Here is a 19,856-nt window from a genome sequence, read left to right as displayed (position 1 = left end):
CTCGGTTTAATAACTCATGACCTGTTTTATCAATTGAAAAACTTGAAGTGGTTTAAGATAGCAGACATGTGTAAGTCCTTTGCCTGAAAATATTACATATGTAGGTGAAAGAATCTCTGAGTAAAATATTGAAATATGAAAAACGTTACAATCGTGCAGGCTCTCCCCTACCATTGTTTTATTTTCCTAGCTCAGGAGGGTGATGGGGCTATTCCGTTTTCGGGCACAACGTAGGCTACACGAGCATCACTACAGGCCTGCAACCAGGGTTTTTTTTGTTTAAATTGAATACATTCTAAATTGTATCTTAGGTGTAAGGTGTGAATGACTGTGGGCCCAGCCCAGCTCACATTAACATTTCACAAGTGTGATTTCATTTGAGGTTGATATATTGTTCTTTGAAATTGAAGTTTTGTTTTATTGAGGTAATCCACCGGTTATTTTATAATCTGAATAGGGGTGTTTTATATATATCTAAAATAGGGTTAATTTAATATAGGCCTAATTCAAAAAGGTATATTGTTCAATTGATTTTAAGTAATACAAAAGGTATTCTTTTGTTCAATTGGAATAATAATTGTTGGTTGACAACTAGGGTTGGGAATTATTTTTTGTTTTCTATTTTGAAAAAAAGACATTCATGTTGTTGTATGTTTATGTGTTTGTCTAATTCAATATAATTTTTTATAACTGCCTGACATTGAGTTCTGGGTATTTAAATAATAGAGGCATTCATTTATGTTTGTGGTAACCTGATTTGTTGAAGTGCTAGCCTAAAGAGTTAATATACTCACCTCACCTGTTGGCCTGGGAATTAAGATACTTGCCTTTAATTATATTTCTATTTACCTGCATGGAAGAAAGAAAAGTGCATGTTGATTATCTACAATAGAAAAGGGGCTATGAATTTAAAATATTGCAAATATTACCGGCATACACCTGAAACACAGGAATTAAATCAAACTAAACTTAGGCCTAGTTGTATTTTAGAAATAGCTAAAATAGCTCAGGGCCCTGCCTTTGTCCATAAATCCTCAGTGTTCTATACTAGTGTTTTTTCTGTTTTCTGTTATTGTGGAGAAGGCTGATCGACAAGCTCACAACACTGTAATGTGAGCTTGTCGATCTGCTACTTTTAGCGAAAGCTTTCCCCACAATACAGATGCTGGGGATTAAGTGGTTAAGGATTCAAGCAACCTCATGGTGCCAAGTCCCTCCCCAAAACGAAATACAACACAGAAGAGCTGCGGCAGTGGAATGCAACTCTTAATAAACTAAGCTATTCATTCTTACTCTGGCTGTAGACATAAGAGACTCATGGCAGTATTGGATAGAATTTATCTTCTCTGGGCAATTAATCTTGGACATTGCGATGCTTGTTCAGATCAGTGTTCCACATTGTAAACTTCAGTCACCATGTATGACCAGGATTGAGGTAAGTAGCCTATGATGTATCGAAGCACTGATAGACACTGTTCATTATTGAACTTTTAGGAAGCAACATAAATACACAAGCAGTTCATATAATGTGATGGAAAAGGCTTATTTAATGATCAGTTCATGACACCTTTTAAACTCTTTTGAGGTAACTTTACAAGAAAACAATCAGAACATAGATAGCTGGGCCACCAACCCTTTTATCTGAAGATTTACACACTGACAAACATTTAGCAGCAAATACACAATTTTTACCTTTACTTGACATTTTTGATTAGAATTATGTTGCATATCTGCCTATTTCTACTTTGACTTGTAAGAGATGTAAATACGCCTTCCAGTACCCTGGATGTCTACTTCCTTGTCATAATCTAGTAGTACCTTAACTGAATCTGGATAATCAACAATTCCTCACTTGTAATTCTCTCTCACAAGGTAGGCTACTTGACTGTTTACAGCAAGAAATGTATCAGAAGAGGGAAATTCAACAAGATTTTCACTGAGATTAGCACATGAAAAACAGATGGCTATCAAAACACAAAAGTATGGCTTTTGAAATATTGCAAAAGTGACTTTTGCCATCTCACTGCTAATGTGTCAATCTTAATCTTTTGCAAATTCCATGCCACTGAAATCAAGAAATCAAGCATGAACAGTTTAGAACACACACATTTGACAATAAGAAAGCTATAAAACCTCTGTCTTTAGGTAGTGCTTTGTCCTTTGGTTCATCTGAGGTGTGTTTGGAAGGCTGGGTGATCGCTGATCATAGTCCCCCATACACACAGCTATGAAAAAGAGGGTCCCGCCGATGGCCAACGCCAGACCTGCAAACCATCCAGAGAACATTGCCTCCCCAAACTCCCAACGTGGAACAACATCAGGTAAGTTCTCATCCCAGAACTCCACCACAGTAGTATAGGCCACTATGGAGACAGGGGCCAAAGTGGTGAGTGCTGACACCCAGGAGAGCACCCCACTAAAGATGATGAGCCCCCTCTTCAGCCCCTGCTGCCCAGAGCAGACCTCCACCCCTTCCAGTCCTGGAAAGACCACCACCACTGCTAGAGCGCCAGTACCTATGGACACCATCATAAGCACCCTGGAGATCTGTAAGTCCATGGGGAGTGCTAGGATGGACTCGTAGGCCTTACACTGCACTCCCACCTCCTCTGTAAAGACGCACGCGTGAAACAGACCAGAGTAGTAGTTTTCCACTTCATTCAGTTCAGAGTTCATTGTCTTCCACAGTGGAAGGAAGGCCGTGATGAGAGAAGTGACCAGACCCCCAAATGTCACAAAAAGTGCAGTTCTTTGCATCATTTTAGTTGTCAGAAAAACCATCTTCTTTTGTCGTTGCCTCTCTCTCTCTCTCTCACACACACACACACCCACATACACACACTCTCTTTCTCTATTGCTGTTTCTGCTCTTCTGTTCAGGTCTAGGAAAATATTCTAAGAGGCTTTGTAGCCCATCCCACCTGTTGCTGCCGTAGCTGGACCGACCCAGTCAGCCCACCTAGTCAAAAACTCCTTAATAAAACACACCTGAGTGACAGGAGAGAGATAATCCAGTGTTTGTGGCATTGCAACAGACATTCTGTCTTCTTGTCTTCATGATAAATACTGTTACACTGAACAATGAACACTGTTTTAAGATGAAACCAAATATGTCCGATGGGAATATGGGCTGAATGCGTGCACAAGTAGCCCCAAATGAAGGAAACATGAGGAAGCTGGGCTTTGGGAGAACAAGCAAAAGAAGAAAAGAAAAGCAGAGAAGAAGCGCAATCCCAAGGGTGACCATAATGGCTCATTTCTATGGGTCGCTGAGTGCCCATGGCTTTCTTCCAAAGGTGTAATTATTACTGATGAAACAATTTACTGATGTCACTGATATCTCACTGATATGAGATTAGGGCATTATTGAAGTCAAGGCTTTCCCCTCTCGAAGGAAATCTAGAGAAAATCTGTTGATTTGCCAAGTGTCTCAAGTACCAAGACTATGAATAGCACCTTGTACTCATATAGCTTACAAAGAGCCCAAAGGAGTTCAACACTGTGTGAATTCCATTGTGAGCCTTTATAGATCCTGGTGTGTAACTGGGCAAGGAACAAGAAAAAAATATTGCTTTTCAATTTGCTCAGCATCTTTCATTCAACCACATGGAATTAATGTGTATTACCATGCAGTAAAACAAATGAAGACTTCAAAAGGCACACTCAATGTTCATACAGTAAATAAGTATAGGCCTTTATGTATGAGGAAATGATGGCATAAGTCTTGTTTGTCTCTTGTTTTGACATTGAGACCAACGAGTTACTGGCACTGGACAGACATTCCATATAATCTTTTATTTAAGACACAAACAATTTAAAGTAGGTCTGATGTTTATAAAACAATTTAACCATTTGTTCAAATCCAACCTTAGTCCAAATTTAAAATAAGATAAATATCTGTCTGATCTATGGTTTAATAACTTTGCAGAAGAAGGAATTTTCCAACTCATAGTAAGGACCATTGTCCAAGCTTATCTTCTACCTATCGGTGAAAGCTGAAACTCCTGAAGGACACTGCTGGGTTGTTTAGATAAAGGTCAAGGTTTAATCTGTAGTTGTTTTCTGGAAGGGGTAATATGGGTTTAGACAATATGGGTTTTTAATATTTCTCTAAGATCTAAGAAATAACGTAAGATGAGAATATTATATATATATATATATATATATATATATATATATATATATATATATATATATATATATATTATATTAGATACTAAATAGCTAATTGCAGTAACACATATATCAATGGTCTTTTTCAGGGAATTCAGTCCTATTCAGAGGGAACCATGTGCCCAGTACTTTGATTCAAATTGCAAAAAAAACTGATTTGCCTCAGCTCCAAGACTAAAAAACTGTGTCAGATGCTGCATACTCTGGCAGCAAGCATTGGAAGCTGTTTGCAGCTAAGAGAATGAGTCCCATTGTGCTAGAATCATGCCAATCCAATCTACTACTACTGCATTTCAGCAACTGGTAAACACTGAAGAGGGAATCACTGATCCTGCTCAGTATCATTCATTTCATAAAGATATTTATTAAGGCATTAAATAGTTGAGTTAACACTTAATAGTATATATTTATCACTAAATACACATACTACTGTATATTATACAGGTACAGGAGCTCAGATATTCGCTAGCTGCAATGGCAGTTGGTTATTATCAGTGTCAAAACGATCCAACAAACAGAAATAGCTTGGAGACATACTGAACACAGCATGCTGGTCATACAAATTTTCATTCCTAATGACTTTGTTAATTTAATGTTGACATCATAAATGCTTGCAAACATTGCAAAATTTCGGAGTTCATGAGATCAGTTGAGATAACAAATGACTATCAATGAGCTACATAACAGGAAGTGATTTAGTTGCATTTAGATGACAGAACCTTATTTTATCAGGACTTACTTGTTGGGGATCTCTGTAGTGCAACTAGTATAAATTCCCACATTGCATATTTCAGAAAAATAACTAATGCCGCAACAATACTGTGCTCCATAAAACCTTGAGTCAAGTTTGGTCCTATTGATACAATAATATGACTATGAGAAAACAAATAGATAGGACTGCTACTTATGATAGTGAGCGATTCAGAGTTTGCAATAAAACGTTCATTCATTGCTGTTTATATTTTTGCCTTAAACCATTTAAATGTAGATGAGAAATTGTGCTAATAGCCAAAAGTTATGTTGTCAGTTCATGTCATCCACTGAAAATACGGTAATCTGATACAATTTCATCCAGCATGGATATACTGTAAGTAACCACTGGGAGTCTGACATGCAAGGTCCAAAATAAAGAAAGGTATGCTGCATGTGGGGAGGAGGGAATGGCTACAAGTAGTGTAATGGCAGAGCAGATATGCAGGGCTTCTTTGAGGAGAGAAAGGAAGCCAGCTTATCCTAGGTCCTCCTAAATGTCAGAGCCCATCTCAGCACACTGTTTATCTGAAATGTGCGTGGCCAGTGACTCGATGATGTCCAGCAGCAACAGCTGGCTGAGTGACCGCAGGTTGGGAAGCTTGGATACCTTCAGAAGGGGAGGAAAGCAAAAACAAAAACAAAAAATGAACCATAAAAAAGACTTTGACCCTGAAAGAAACATTCATGCAGAGAAGATCTGAGGGACTGGGAGCGCTTAAATCACACATGCTGCAAAGAGAGAAAAGAATCACAGAGAACAAAAGCCAAACTGAAACACCAAGTAACGTTTCCATGGGGGGTCGTGTGGGTGGGTGGTGTATGCGAGTTCCAGTTCCTTCACTTGTTCTTTTAAAACAAACAACACTCAGATTGGCACTATGACCCATAACACTGAGGGATAGATAAGGTGCTTGTACAGCCGGCCTCGGCTGTAAACAGCTTCTTCTCTATGTAGGAAGTGGAGGGTAATCCACTAGGCCAAGGGTTCAGTCTCCCACAAAGAAGAGGCAGGCTAGGGGGTTAGCTCAGCTGCAGTGAGTGGGCAGCACACCCCCAGGGCTCCAGACACAAGCCCACCCACCTTGATGAACTGGTGGACTATAATGTGTAAGCAGTGCTTCTTCATGTCCCAGGCCTGGGTCTTGTCTGCTGCCTCCAGGATCTATGAAGGGGGTAACAAATAATAATCAATTAAACTGAGAGAACGCAGGAAATGTATGAGTGGGTTTTAAATGGAAATGCAGATAAATATTAGGTCCAGCTTTAAACATAGATACCTGTAAGACATTCTCCACAGTGACGTTCATCTCCAGGTTTTGCTTGCAGTAGGCCTGCAACCTGTTGTTTGAGAAACCATAGTAATATGGCGCTGCAAATAGATATCTTTCAGCAAGAGTCAAGGGAGACATTTCTTTAGTACACAGGGACAGTACTCATGGCTAAAAAATCCTAGTGAATTCTAATGTCTTCCTAACTTGTCTCTGCCCTGAGAATAATAAATGTAATATAAGCAATAATAAGTGTTGTGTTTAAATATACTCCTGGTTAGATCAACGTTGAATAAGAAACAGTTCTTTTGTAAAGGATACAGGGAATCCTCCGGAGGCATGTCGACATCACCGTAGTAAATGTAGCGCAGCATGGACTCAAAGGCCTGCTTACTAGGAACCATTTCACCTATGGAGATGTTCACCTGACCATCCTCAGGCATGAAGGAGCGGAACATCGCCTCAAAATAACTGAGAAACGAAAATGAAAAGGTTTGTGTACATACACGAAACATGATATAAAATGTACTGTATATGATTCCCAAACCTTTCAAGCCGAGACCCAAAACACCCAAAAAAAGTCCAAACTAGTGAAAATACCAGATCTAGCGCACAAAACGTTGCTTTGCGCCACGTTGTGTGCTTGTAGATCGTCTATTTTCACTATACTTCTTAATAATTAATTAATTATTATTTATAATTTGTATTTCTTACGTTTGTTTGTTTGTTTATTTGTTTTAAAATGTGTTTTTTTTTTTATTATTATTATGAGATATATATTTTGAGATATATATTTTTTAATGTAGGAAAAGAAAATGTGACTTTTACTCGAGTCGTGACCCATTAAAATTGGTCCCGACCCTGTGTTTGGGAACCAGACACCAGTGATACAAATCACAAATGGCTGTGTTAGACCCCCTACCTGGAGCGGGCAGCCAGGATGGCTTTGTGGGCGGGCCGTGGGTGACCGTCTAAAAGCAGGATAATGTCACAGAACTCCAAGCCGCCTCCCTCCAGGCATGCCTTCATGTCCTGCACTAAGGACGTACCTATGTCCACAGGCTGGTCTGGGTACAACCTGTGTGGAGGATGCTGCTTGCGCCGCACTATCTCCACAATCAGTGGCGTGGACAAATGCTCAAACTCCTTTGTCATAATCACCTGGTTGAAATGCGTCTCCTTCACCACAAAATTAAGGCAATGCTCCTGGAGGGAAGAAAATAATTGCTGGCATTAATAGTGTATTTAATGAGACTATTGGTCGGTCTGTCTGTCTGTCTGTCTGTCTGTCTGTCTGTCTGTCTGTCTGTCTGTCTGTCTGTCTGTCTGTCTGTCTGTCTATCCATGTATCATCCTTACAGTGTGTACTGTATTTGTGTGTGTGTGTGTGTGTGTGTGTGTGTGTGTGTGTGTGTGTGTGTGTGTGTACATAGGTACTACTATCTATCTATAATGAATTGCATTTTTTATAGCGTCTTTCCAAGTGCTCAAAGCGTTTTACAATGGTTCATTCATTCATTCATTGGGAGGTCAATCGGCAAACAGTTGGCCCACATTCACACACCAATGGTGGCAAGCCAACACTGACAAACTCATTGGAGGCAATGTGGAGAGTCTTGCCAAGGACACTTCGACATGTGGACAGGAGGAGGACAGGAGGAACTGCCGACCCATGGATCCTCCTGAGCCACAACCGCAAAACAAAAGGCATTTTAATGCAGTATATAGAGTTCTCAACATACCTTAAGCTGGTCTAGCTGAAGCTTGTTGGCATTTTCACACACACTCAAAACGTTCTGCAAGTCCACAGATGCCTCGATGTACTGCACACATAGCTGCTCCAGACGTGATAGCTTGAAACTCAGGGCCAGTTTATAAACATCCATGATGAGGAGAACGTCCTGCACATGACCTACACAGAGTCAGAAACACAACAAATGACCCATCTGGAGATCCTCCGATACAGTTTTACTGTACCTAGGTCCGGCTTATGCCTCATTTATACTTAGTCGTGTCCCACACCTAAAACAGTGACTAATTTGTGACTTTAGTTGAACATCTGTTATGTTGGAGCACATAAGTCAGGCTACAGCAGCTTTTTGTTGCTTGTCATCCCCCTTCTCTCAAACAGAAATAGAGCAGAAATGCCAACGCAATATATATTATTTTCAGTGAGGCACATGTCTTAATGTAGCCATGTTTGTTTTGAGTTATTTATTATGCTTTTGCTTGTTTTAACCGTTTTCCATTATTGGTGTTTTATTTGTTGTAATGTTTTCTCTATACATTTCTCTATAAAAGCACGTACTAACCATGTTAAGAATAACCTGACTTTCGTCAGATGGTGGCAGTAGTGCATAGCCTACTTTACCATCTGAGTTCTCTCCGTGAGAGTTGATAACACTCGTAAAGCCCCGGGCCGGACCAATCAGCGGCAGCTACGGGCGGGCTCTGAGCGGCTCTGAGCCAATAGAGTCTGATTGCAGACCACGTGGAAACCCAGGAGGCGGATTCTGGGTGTAACGTCATGCAGACAAGCCAATATGAGTGGTTGGAGTTGGCACTCCCAGACTGTGATAGACAGACGGCCCCATCCAATCACCTGCTTAACAATTCAAAAAATGGCCCGCCCCTTACATCGAGTCTGCCGGAGCAGTACCAGATGGTAGTAGGCAGAGCGGACGCACTGCTGCTATCATCTGGCGCAGTCAGGTTATGTTAAGAAAGGTGCTATAAAAATCAATTAATTCATTATTATCTATTTTCTCTCCCTGTGGAACGATGCAGTTGTATCACAAGAGTGTATGTGAGGGCAGTGACCTCTGCGCGGGTATTGGATCTTGTCTGTGTAGAGGAACTGCATCAGCACTTGGAATGGTTGCGCCTCTGCTTCCCTGATGGCCACCTCTAGCAGAGGCTGTGTACCCGATGGCCTGCTGCTCACTGGGATATCCCTCGGGGCTCCATTCGCCCCCTCATCGTTCTCCTCGCTGCACTCTTGTTTACTCTTCTACACACAGCGTAAGGACAAAGGGGAACTGATGATTACCCAACATTTCCAGCAGAACATAGTTAAAGGTTCCTCTATAGCAAAGCCTTCCAGCTGTTATATTTGTTAGCTCTAATATCGTTATTGTTTTGATAACAATGAACATTTCCTCACTTCAAACACTGTTGATTTTGCACCCTATCTAGTAACAATGTTCATGCAAAAACTCCTTTTCCAGGCTTAGTTACTCTTTGGAGCTTGAAGCTTTATTTTGCTGTGGCTTTTCCGCAATGCATTTTGCAGCAGAAATGTCTGTAAAAGTGACTGATTAAATGTTTTGTCCATCGGCCAGTTGGATGATGTTTTAATCACATTCCCTTACTTTTCCAGGTCTACTTTTCTTGATTGGATTTGAAGATTGTAATGAATTTCTATGGTGCCTGCCAACTTTGTTACCAAAAACAGCTTCAAAACAGTGATTGTCTACTGGATGTTATCTGTAATCATATTTTAATTGCTCTAATTAAATGAATCGTGTTTCGGCTACAACTCCAGCTCTTATATAACGTTAAAGGAAATGAACCGTGGTGTGAATATTGCAGGTTTCTGACCTGTCGCTGCCTGTCCCGTGCCTGCAGTATCTTCTTGCGAAGCCACTGGCATCTTGCAGTAACTATGGAAATATGACCCAAGACCCTCTCCTCCCTCTAGACAACCAACAGGAAGGAAAAGAACAACATTGTTTGAAATGAATGTCATCTACAGCCCACAGTGAAGCTTTTCTCTCAGCAATGAAGGGGATTAATGTCACAGCCAACGAGAACCTACCTCGCCCAGGATAAACTCCACGTCACAGAACTGGCGGTTCTCAAACAGTTTGCCATAGTCCTCGTGGAGAGTGCATTTTGGATAGCAAGAGAACTACAAAAAAAACAAAGCATAAACACAGTTCTATGAAATTTAGCCTGATGGTGTACCAAGTTAAATCAACATTTTTAGTAGCAGTGACGTGTACATTTTATTCATACAAAAGGCAGCAACCTGAAATCGGTACATCTCCCCACTGCGCACATTGTTGTCCACTGTTCCGCCAAAGATGTACATGGCATCCTGGATCACAGCAGCTGCATGGAACAGTCTCCCACTGGGCATCTGAGGAGAAAGAGAATTTGAGAGATTTAGGGGAGATTACTTTTTTCTTCTTCTCACATTTATCTATTCTAGTGCCACTTATAATGCACTGACTCTGAGCTATATTATATGTTATATGTGCTATACAAACAATGTTTACTATTACTATATATTTTTTTCTTATTTAAATCAGTTCTATACAGCAAGCTTAGTGTGCACAATCCTTTTTCTTTAACAATACAATAAAAAATAAACATGATGATTTGCAGGACATCCTTTGACAAAGAGCTCAAATGACAGCAAAGCAAAAGAGTTCAGAGAAGCAAGGCACACTGCAGTGCGTAAGGCACAACAACGTAAGTTCATTCTTTCCATCTCCCTCCCTGGCGACAGACTCGGTCAAGATCTAAATGTTAATTCATGTTCTGTGTTTGTTTACACTACACACATCCCCAAGTTCAGCTGTCTCTCATACACACAGGTTCATACAGCGAAACTGTTTTGAGTAGGAAGCAGTCTAACCCAGTCGTCAGAACAGATTGCATGTACTATTTATTTTGATGAATAATTGAATTTAATTTAATTTAGTATGCAGATCATGTGCGTGCGTGCGTTCACGCCTCTGCCCATACATGGACATATTGTGTCAATCTCCTCTCGACATTCTGGGCACATTTTTATCCAACTTAAAATACTGCGACGCAAGTCACACTTAAATGAATTCCGTCCTTCTACCTTTTATGCCTATATATGGAGATCCCTGATGTTATCAATATTAAGACCGTATCTGGGAATGCCCATATATGGACATATTGTGTCAGTCTGTTGTTTCAGCGCAACCTCGCCCTTTAGGGCATCTTACTGGTTTTATAAAAGGAGAAAAAAATTCTAATTTAACTTTCATTCAGCTTCCATCATTATTTGTAGTTCCAATAAATAAATACATCACTCAATGTGTACAGTACCTCACTGTCCAGACTTGGCTGGATCACCTCCCAGGTCTGAGAGTCAACATCATAGCAGTGCAGCTCATTGGGTAAAGTGTTGTCAGCAGCACCTCCAAACACATACAGGTGGCGGTCAAAGGCGACCATGGTGTGACCGTAGCGTCTTTGGGGAGGTGGTGGGGAGCCCCTCAGTAGATGTTCAGTTGGGATACGTGTCCACCTGAGAGGACAGATTTAACCCATTAAGCTGGAATTATTGTATACCCTTTAACTATTAAAAAATGGCTGCTGCGAGCTTGTAGATCTGCTTTTTTTTCTATAAGTCATGAAAATGTGTGCAAATCTTTTTAAAGCGAACATCTGTAACTCAAATTTTGTTCTGGGGGGTCCCTGGGTCTAAATATTTTGAGATGGAGGTCCGTGGCCAAATACATATCATTGTACTTGACATGAAAAGGTTTGAGCACCACTGACATAGAAACATAGATTTTTCAGAAACCTGTTAGGATTTAGGAGACATTTACGGGGTCCGCTCATTGTTCCGCCGGTCCGTTGTTCCGAGTAGCGTCGACAGGTTATTTACTCGTCACGGTTACTGAGGTTAGGTTTAGGGTTAGGGTTAGTGCCGGCATACCAGCCCGTCGGCATATTGACGCGGACCCGACATTTACAGAATCGAGTCAAAATATTAATATAAGACTTGCACAGATTTTCAAGATTTTTCAAAAATAGCAGATCTACAAGCTCGCAGTGCGGCACTCGGTGCCACGCTGTGAGCTTGTATATCTGCTATTTTTTAATAGTTAAAGCATGAAATAATGGTTAAAATCTTAATGCTTAACAGAAAGCATTATTATAGTCACATCAGAAACTGCTGGAATCAGCCACCAGGGGGAAATGTATTCCTGTTATTTATCATTTACATAGTTAGAACTCAAAGACTCTGTCTCTGCAATCAAATAAGGCCATACTCACATACGGCCTTTGAACTCAAACTGAAAGAGGTTGTTCGTAATCTTGGCCCCGCTTTGCCCAGAAAACACAAACATCTTGTCCCTGCAAACGGCTACAGGGAAGTTGCAGCAAGATGGGGGAATCTCACCGCTCTGATCAATCTGAGACAGAACAGAGAGAGACATTAACAGAAACACAGCTAATTGAAGTGCAATTTATTTTTACAACATGTTTGGGAAATGTCTTCTCAGTGTGTGTGTGTGTGTGTGTGTGTGTGTGTGTGTGTGTGTGTGTGTGTGTGTGTGTGTGTGTGTGTGCGCGCGCGTGCGTGCGTGTGTGTGTGTAGATCTTTATACTAGCCTCCTCCCAACAGGCATGCTCTCGGTCCTGTAGGCTGATGGTCCACATGTCATTCAACCTGCACAAAGCAAAATGTTAAAACCATTGTTTGTAACATATAATGTTGTCACCAAAGCATCCATACATTGAATGCAACAGAATCTGACACACAGCCTACCTGGCATTCCCATCATAGCCAGCAAATATCCACAGCTTATCATTGTAGACTGTGGCCCCATGTGCTGACCTGGCTACCGGCAAACTAGAACGGAGAGAATGTATTCATAGTTTTACATCATGAGAAGCAACTGGGATTTGAAAATAAATACATATGTTTTTTCAAATAAAACATACATCAACATCTTTATTAAACGTATCTTCCATGCACTACCTTCCCTCTACTTTCCACTCTGTCCATTGTCCTGTTGCAAACTTGTATTCAAAAAGGTCATTTTTGTTTTTCAAGTTGGAGTTTGAGTAGATATCTCCAGTATAGCCCCCTGAAATATAATACATGTATTTACCCATTAAAACAGAAAAGAACGTCAGAACGACATATCATTTCAACACTGGCAAAAAATAATCATAATCATATGAATAATCATCATCATCATGAAAAAAAGAAAACTAACCAAAAACAAACATGCTACTGCCATACACCACAGCTGAATGGTGATATCTAGGTGCAGGTGGGGTTCCAGTGGTGAATGCTCTGTAAAACATGTCAGACATGAAATCACATTACCCAGAAAATCTGGATATATTTGTGATATGGCTTCATTATTAGTTACATGTGTTGATCTCGAGTCTTACCGACACCAGGAGCAGTCCTTCACATCGAAGCGTAGCAAATCATTCAACATGTTTTTCCTGTATAGATGGTTCATACATGGTCAATTGTGTTGTTTTGGTAGTACAGTAAACCAGGGTTGCCAACACTCCTGAATGTTTACCCCATACCCTGCCATGCTCCTGAATTGTCATTTCTCCTGAATTTCACCTGGATTGGGGGATTTCTGTGGCTTTTGCGTGGTAACACGTGTCATTTCTCCTGGATTTAGGTATCAAACTCCAAAAATTCACCAGAACACAGGAAATTACATCTACCATGTTCAAAATTTTCTGGGGGAGGACCTCCAGATCCCCCGCATAAGGGATGTGGGAAGTGCATGGAATCACACAGATATATTCACTTACAGTAAAGTAGTGATTGAATATTAGTACAGATGGGTCTTACATTGCTTCAGTTATCAAATCAAATTCTGTACACCAACTTTTTGCGTTTTAAATGCTGAAATTGTACCCATCATTTTCCAATGCAAGTAAAGCAAGCCTAATAAAATGATAGAAATAGCAAAATTCACCAGAACACAGGAGACTACATCTACACTGTTAAAAAAAGGGGGGGGGGAGACCTCCAGACCCCCGTTTGGGGAGTTCCATGCCCCCCCCCAAACTACCACAAATAAAATCTCCTGAATTCTGACTGTACAATGTTGGCAATGGCAACCCTCCGTAAACTAATATTTATATTATATACATAAATACATATACCCCTACTCACCCATTGTCTCCTCCAAACACATAAATGGCATCTCTGTAGGCCACAACAGTATGCTTGCTGCGTCTGAATGAAGCCAAAGATTTTTGGGAATTAATACATGCATTGCATGCCAATCTGTACCAGGTACTATGAAAGTGAACAACTGATCACTGTTACCTTGCACCAACGAACTCGTCACAAGGAGGGAGCCTTCGCCAGCGATGGACAGTCTCAAAAGGGCCAAAATTGAGCGTCAAATATTCCACACTGTCGGAGCAACTGTGGTCGAAATCAACACTTGGGGCAACTTTAGTGGATTTGCAAGACATTGTTGCTATCCAACTAAACTCAAAACCAAAGCCACGTATCCGCAACTACATCCTGACTGAACGCCATGATCAATGCTAACTATCCCGACGATTACTTCAATCTTGTTTTGGCTTCACTAGACAGCTCACATAATGTTATTATTTGCATTAACAGTAGAAGGGAGAGTCGATCAGCGAGCTAGCTACATGACAGGCTAAAAACTAGCTAGCTAACGCTAGGCAGATGTACTTTTGGCAGTGAATTGAGACTGTGCCGAAAAACCAATACAGTAATCGTTACATTTAGTATATCCGATTCATCTTTCACGTGTCTTCTCTGCAGCTAAGCACTAAAATGAAAGAAATAAAAGCTATAATATTGACAACCACCACTACTATAGTAAAGCTAGCAAAAAAGAGCTGTTATCAAAGACTAGCACCCACGCCCATGCTGGAACAAGATTGTTGACTTCACTTGACTTCCTGTAATGCAGAAGAATGAATGACAGACTGCAAGTCTGCCACACAGATCTCCTTCCAGTTGATCAATCTTCTTTAACGGTATGCCCTCTTTGGTGTCGCAGTGCATAACAAACCTACTAATGTATCTAATATTATAATGATGTTATAATAACATAACTATAATATGTTAGTACTATACTATAACTAATGCTATAACATATCACGTGGAAAATAGATTATTATTGTTATTATTATTATTATAGGCCATGTAGTAAATAATCTGACCAGACAAAGGAATGATGATTGATATGCATTTTTTCCACTTTCATTTTATTTTGAGGACAGAGATGAAAAGATTATCGTTTATTGCCAGGGTTCTGGAATGTAGGATATATAGTAGGCTACTTTCACAATTGTAACATCCTTTATTTTCCCTTGCTTTTGTGGATGAACAGTGAGCATTACAGGATTTTGACAACAAATTACATAATCAACAACTATAAGAACACTGCCTTGAAAACCCAACATCATGATTTTTTTCTTCCATATTTTACCTTAAAAATGGCAACCTTTGGCGGTAAATTTCCCTTCAAAAGACCAAACAAATAAAATAATTTTGCATCCAACCTAATATCTACAAGGACAAAAATATTTTTATGTTTGAAATGGGACTCACAAACACTGTACAATAATAGGCCTCGCCTCTGTAATAAACAGTTTCAGTTTTTGTAGATTGTGAGGTGAAGTATGCTATTGTCAAGTACCCATCAGATAAATTACAGCCTGCAAACATGAAATGATAGCAAGTCAATACTGATGACTGGTAATGTGACACAATCCAACACACAAACAAACAGCAACCTTTCTCTCAGTCAACTTCATCCATAACGTATTCATTCACAATGAATACTTTATTCTACTTTATTCATTGGCCCCTCTTGCTATTGTGCCTAATCACCAGTTTGTATTTGTAGTCACCAGTTAATGACATCTCTGACGTGACCCCATAGCTTGGTGATCCACAGGTTAACCCCCAGTTCTGTCAAGTACTGAAGCTCGGGTGTCAACATCTTACGGCACAACTTGCGGTGGGCCTTGTCCACATTCTTCTTCAGGTTATAACCCATGATCGACTTCTCACCAATAGGCTGCCAGGGCTGCATGGCTGTCTCCTGAATGCTGCCAGCGTCTACAGCATGACCACCCTCGATACAGATGGATGCCATCTCTGCATTCCTCCTTCTGAGCTCTGCCACATCGTCTGCCATGCGCTTTCGTCCATAAGCATCCACTTTCTTCCAGAAGGTGGTGTTGAAATGTTGATACAACTTCCAGTCTATTGCATTCCACTCAAGGGCCTTTGCCCGAAGTGCAGGGGTCAGCTTAGACACTGTGGATCCTTTGCGGGCATTGAGCTTAAAGAAGAGCAGGTCATCCATCTCCCAGCAGAGGGTGTCCTTGAGGAGGATGAGGGATTCCTCAAAATGCTCCACAAGCATGACCAGCTGAAAGCGGCCAGTGATGGATCTGATGCCCTCCTGCACCTGTGGATCATTCAGATCCAGGGTGTTATCGTGTCCAAAGTCAAAGAACAGCAGATTCTTGAGGTAGAATGAATTAAAGCCCTCTGGGTCAAAGTAGTAATGGGGATCGCGTAGGAACTCTGTCAGCTTGTCCCCCCCTGGTATCTTCCAGGTCAAGGGCACCAGACGACCAAAGTAGTGGAAGGAGGACTCGAAGAGCTCTGCGGGGTCTCGCAGAATAGTGATGTAGGAAGTATCCGTAGGAAGCAGTTTGGCCACCTCGGCTGCATTGAAGCGCATGTGATTACAGATGATATTGAAGCACATTCCAGGCCGGTAGTCTTTAACCTGGGAACGTTGGAAACGTGTGGGGTAGAAGAAGTCATTTCTACTGTCAGGGAAGGCGAATTTGAGCTTGTGTTTCTCTCCAAAGCGGAACAGGATGTTGAGGAATGTGCTGCTGGCCGTCTTGTGAGTCTTCATGAACATGACATCTACTTTAGGAGTGCAGAGGCCGCTGGCCCCATGAGAGCCATTTGTGGTTGGGAGGGTGTGAGAGTGGGCCGGACGGTGGGCACAGGAGTAAGGCACGGGAACCCTAGAGAAAGCAAATACCATCAAATCATAAATACTACCACAATTAAACAAAGCTAATTTACAATGTTTACAATAAATCCCAACATGCAATAGACTATATATTGCTATATATTTTTTCATTATCCAATTTATACAGTACATATTTTATCATTTAAGAAAGACGCCAATTTTAGCTTTGGTTTATTTTTATTAGTACAAATGTTATCATGTTTCTGGATATTACATCACATGTCAAAACTGTGTTTCTTTCTGTGTTTTCCCATTTCTGTATCTGTCACACATTAAAACAGAAATAATATAACAATGGAGTAAAACTCATATATCAGATGACAGTATTTAAAGGGATATTTCACTTTCATACATGTTTGATGTCATTTTAAAGTCTACTCAGGCTTGCTCAATTTGGATATTTGATATTCATCTTATCAGACTTGCCCCCTTCTATACAAACCCATTGTAACTTTAAACTCCATTTTAACCATGATAGATTCATCCTTGCCCCCTTCCTATACAAACCCATTGTAACTTTAAACTCCATTTTAACCATGATAGATTCCTCCTAATACATTTTACAAAAAAAATAAATGAAAAAAGTAATTGAAAAAACACGGCCCGGCAGTATGAAATGAAAAAGTTAAAATGGAGTTCGAAGTTACAATGGGTTTGTATAGGAAGGGGGCGTGCCTGATTAAAGGGATATTTCACTTTAAAAAATATTTTTGGTCATTTTATTGTCTAATCAGGATTTTGGGAATACCCAGGCCAGTTTTTGAATTGCTTGTTTCAGTATTTAGGTATTTGAGATAAATTTCCCCCCATTTCCTTCCTATACAAACCCATTATTCAAACTTCATTTTAACCTTGATAGATTCAATGAAAACACTGTCCTTATTTCCTGGTGACTCCTGACACCCACCAAATATGTGAGCAGGCTGTTTTTTCAATAACCTTTTTTAATTTATTTGTAATACATTTTTGGGGAAAAAAAATAAAAAAAATAAATAAATAACAAAATGATTAAAAATAAATGAAAATGGTTATTGAAAAAACAGGTATTTTTGAGGAATGGTTAAAATTTAGTTTGAAGTTACAATGGGTTTGTATAGGAAGGGGGCGTGTCTGATAAAATGAATATGAAATATCTAAATACTCAAAAACTGTCCTGGTTGTTCTTAAAAGCCTGATTAGACGATAAAATAACCAAAGGGTTTTTAAAAAAAAAAGTGAAATATCCCTTTAAATGAAAATCAAATAACGAAATACTGGATCAAGCAACATACTGTAAGACTGTCTAGGGTGCTCACAAAAGCCTGAGTAGACGTTAAAATGACCCCAAACATATTTGAAAGTGAAATAACCCTAGTTTATGGCCCATATCAAATAAATCTGATATGGGTTTACATCACACAAGATCGTATCAATCATTATGTAATAAATGTTTTATACAATGCAATATTTCAGTTCCCCATTGTGATGAGTCTTACTCGGGTAGATTGAAGTGGACCTGTGGACTAGACAGGCAGTATAGCAGGATCATACAGCTGGTGAGAAGGGTACCAAGGACCAGGCCTTTGCACATGGACCTCCACTGTCTCCCTTGCTTTCCAACCATGGTCCGGATGAATTACAGATTACCTTGGAAAACAATCATCATAATCATCATTATCATCATTGTCACCACCATCATCATCATTATCATCGATCTGCCAGAACTTCCAGAAGCTAAGACATCCCTAAAAAGATACAAATCTATCCATTCCAATGCAGAATTTTCATATCTTGTGCTTAGTGGACAAAAGTCTTAAAAAGAACATTAGGACTTAAACAATTATGTCACACTGGTGCCATCAAACTATTCAAACTTGAAGAAGTCCTCAAATTGAACTGCTGATTCCAAAGCAATGCTGAAGAGTAATGAATAACATTCATAGAAACATAGTGGATTCAAAAGTACAATATTTGTCTTTTAAATTAGGTCTAGTCGAATAAAAGTCATACGTTTCCAAAAACAACAAAACAAATACTAAAGTACAGAAGGTACAGATATTAAGAGTTAAGTACTGTAGACCTTGAGTAAATGTTCTTTGTTATTGTCCACCACTGGAAACATGTCATGAGAATATAATGAATAGCCTACATTGGCACTTCATTAACATTTTAAATGTGAGGATAATTGTTTATTGAGCATACCTATGCCCTGCCCTGTGTTTCTCTGGCACCTGTCTATATAATAAATAATGCACTCCTGTGGAAAGTGAGCCAGCACTACGCCAGCATTCCCCCTGCAGCCGGTAATAAGATGACCCAGAGTCTGACTCTGCGCTATAAAGTAACGGTCACACACATGCACCACCTGTAGCCTTAATAAGTGTCATCTTTCACAAAATGACTGTGATGTGAAGTATCAGAGGTGAGACCATTGAATTGTTCATCTCCAGTGACCATTTAATGAATGTGAAAATATAACAGCAACTGCTGTGAGAATTTGGATAATTTATAGCTCAATGGTGTGACATAAACCATGCTAGATTAGCTAGCCATAATGACTATAAATATGTGTCAGCAAGAGTATAGCATATAGGAAAGGCATCCTTGCCCTGCAATCAGTAAGGCTATCAAAAAAGATTATAAAAAAATAAAACATTCATCTAAAAAAATCGCACTTTCACATTTTAAAACAAACCATACCTTTTCTGTATTTAAAAACAGTTCTGAATCTTGAGTCTGACTTCGTCAACAGCGAGCATAGCAACCATAATGAGTAAAGTAAGCAGAAACCGATTGACCTAATCATACTATTCATATCTAGGACGTTTATGTATTGTATGGGTTTCTCAAGTGCTGAAGAAACCTTGGAGTTTATTCATTAA

General features: G+C 39.9%; 3 protein-coding genes across 3 annotated transcripts; all 3 read right to left on the bottom strand.

Moving 5' to 3' along the window:
* Positions 1-2,124: 2,124 nt before the first annotated feature.
* On the bottom strand, positions 2,125-2,781 carry cldn26 (claudin 26; the record flags this gene model as incomplete). The annotated part of the gene is made up of 1 exon (XM_080739552.1): positions 2,125-2,781. The coding sequence occupies one exon, from the start codon at positions 2,779-2,781 to the stop codon at positions 2,125-2,127; it is 657 nt and encodes a 218-aa protein (XP_080595678.1).
* A 1,772-nt stretch (positions 2,782-4,553) lies between these two features.
* Positions 4,554-14,847, bottom strand: lztr1 (leucine zipper like post translational regulator 1). Its single transcript, XM_080739535.1, has 19 exons — positions 14,274-14,847; positions 14,118-14,180; positions 13,367-13,423; positions 13,186-13,265; positions 12,945-13,053; positions 12,732-12,815; positions 12,575-12,632; positions 12,236-12,375; positions 11,279-11,480; positions 10,224-10,334; positions 10,011-10,103; positions 9,794-9,889; positions 9,014-9,203; positions 7,936-8,105; positions 7,116-7,399; positions 6,515-6,664; positions 6,203-6,308; positions 6,007-6,087; positions 4,554-5,532 (listed from the first exon to the last, which is right to left on the bottom strand). Exons 1-19 carry the CDS (start codon positions 14,423-14,425, stop codon positions 5,416-5,418), a joined length of 2,343 nt encoding a protein of 780 aa, XP_080595661.1. The 5' UTR covers positions 14,426-14,847; the 3' UTR covers positions 4,554-5,415.
* Positions 14,848-15,840: 993 nt separating this feature from the next.
* gal3st1a (galactose-3-O-sulfotransferase 1a) lies at positions 15,841-18,598 on the bottom strand (the record flags this gene model as incomplete). Its single annotated transcript, XM_080739547.1, has 2 exons — positions 15,841-16,987; positions 18,471-18,598. The coding sequence occupies 2 exons, from the start codon at positions 18,596-18,598 to the stop codon at positions 15,841-15,843; spliced, it is 1,275 nt and encodes a 424-aa protein (XP_080595673.1).
* Positions 18,599-19,856: the final 1,258 nt, after the last annotated feature.

Source organism: Nannobrachium achirus (genome assembly GCF_963921795.1).
Source record: "Nannobrachium achirus genome assembly, chromosome: 12".
Taxonomy (NCBI): Eukaryota; Metazoa; Chordata; class Actinopteri; order Myctophiformes; family Myctophidae; genus Nannobrachium; species Nannobrachium achirus.
Note: the sequence above shows the minus strand (reverse complement) of the source record. Positions and strands in the feature narration are given on the sequence as shown.

Coding starts and splice junctions, on each gene's coding strand:
- lztr1 (XM_080739535.1), bottom strand. CDS start 14,425: ATGTCTTGCAAATCCACTAAAGTTGCCCCAAGTGTTGATTTCGACCAC. Junction 12,816..12,944: donor GAGTGGAAAGTAGAGGGAAG/GTAGTGCATGGA, acceptor TCTCCGTTCTAG/TTTGCCGGTAGCCAGGTCAG. Junction 6,665..7,115: donor ATCCTGGCTGCCCGCTCCAG/GTAGGGGGTCTA, acceptor TTCGTTTCTCAG/TTATTTTGAGGCGATGTTCC.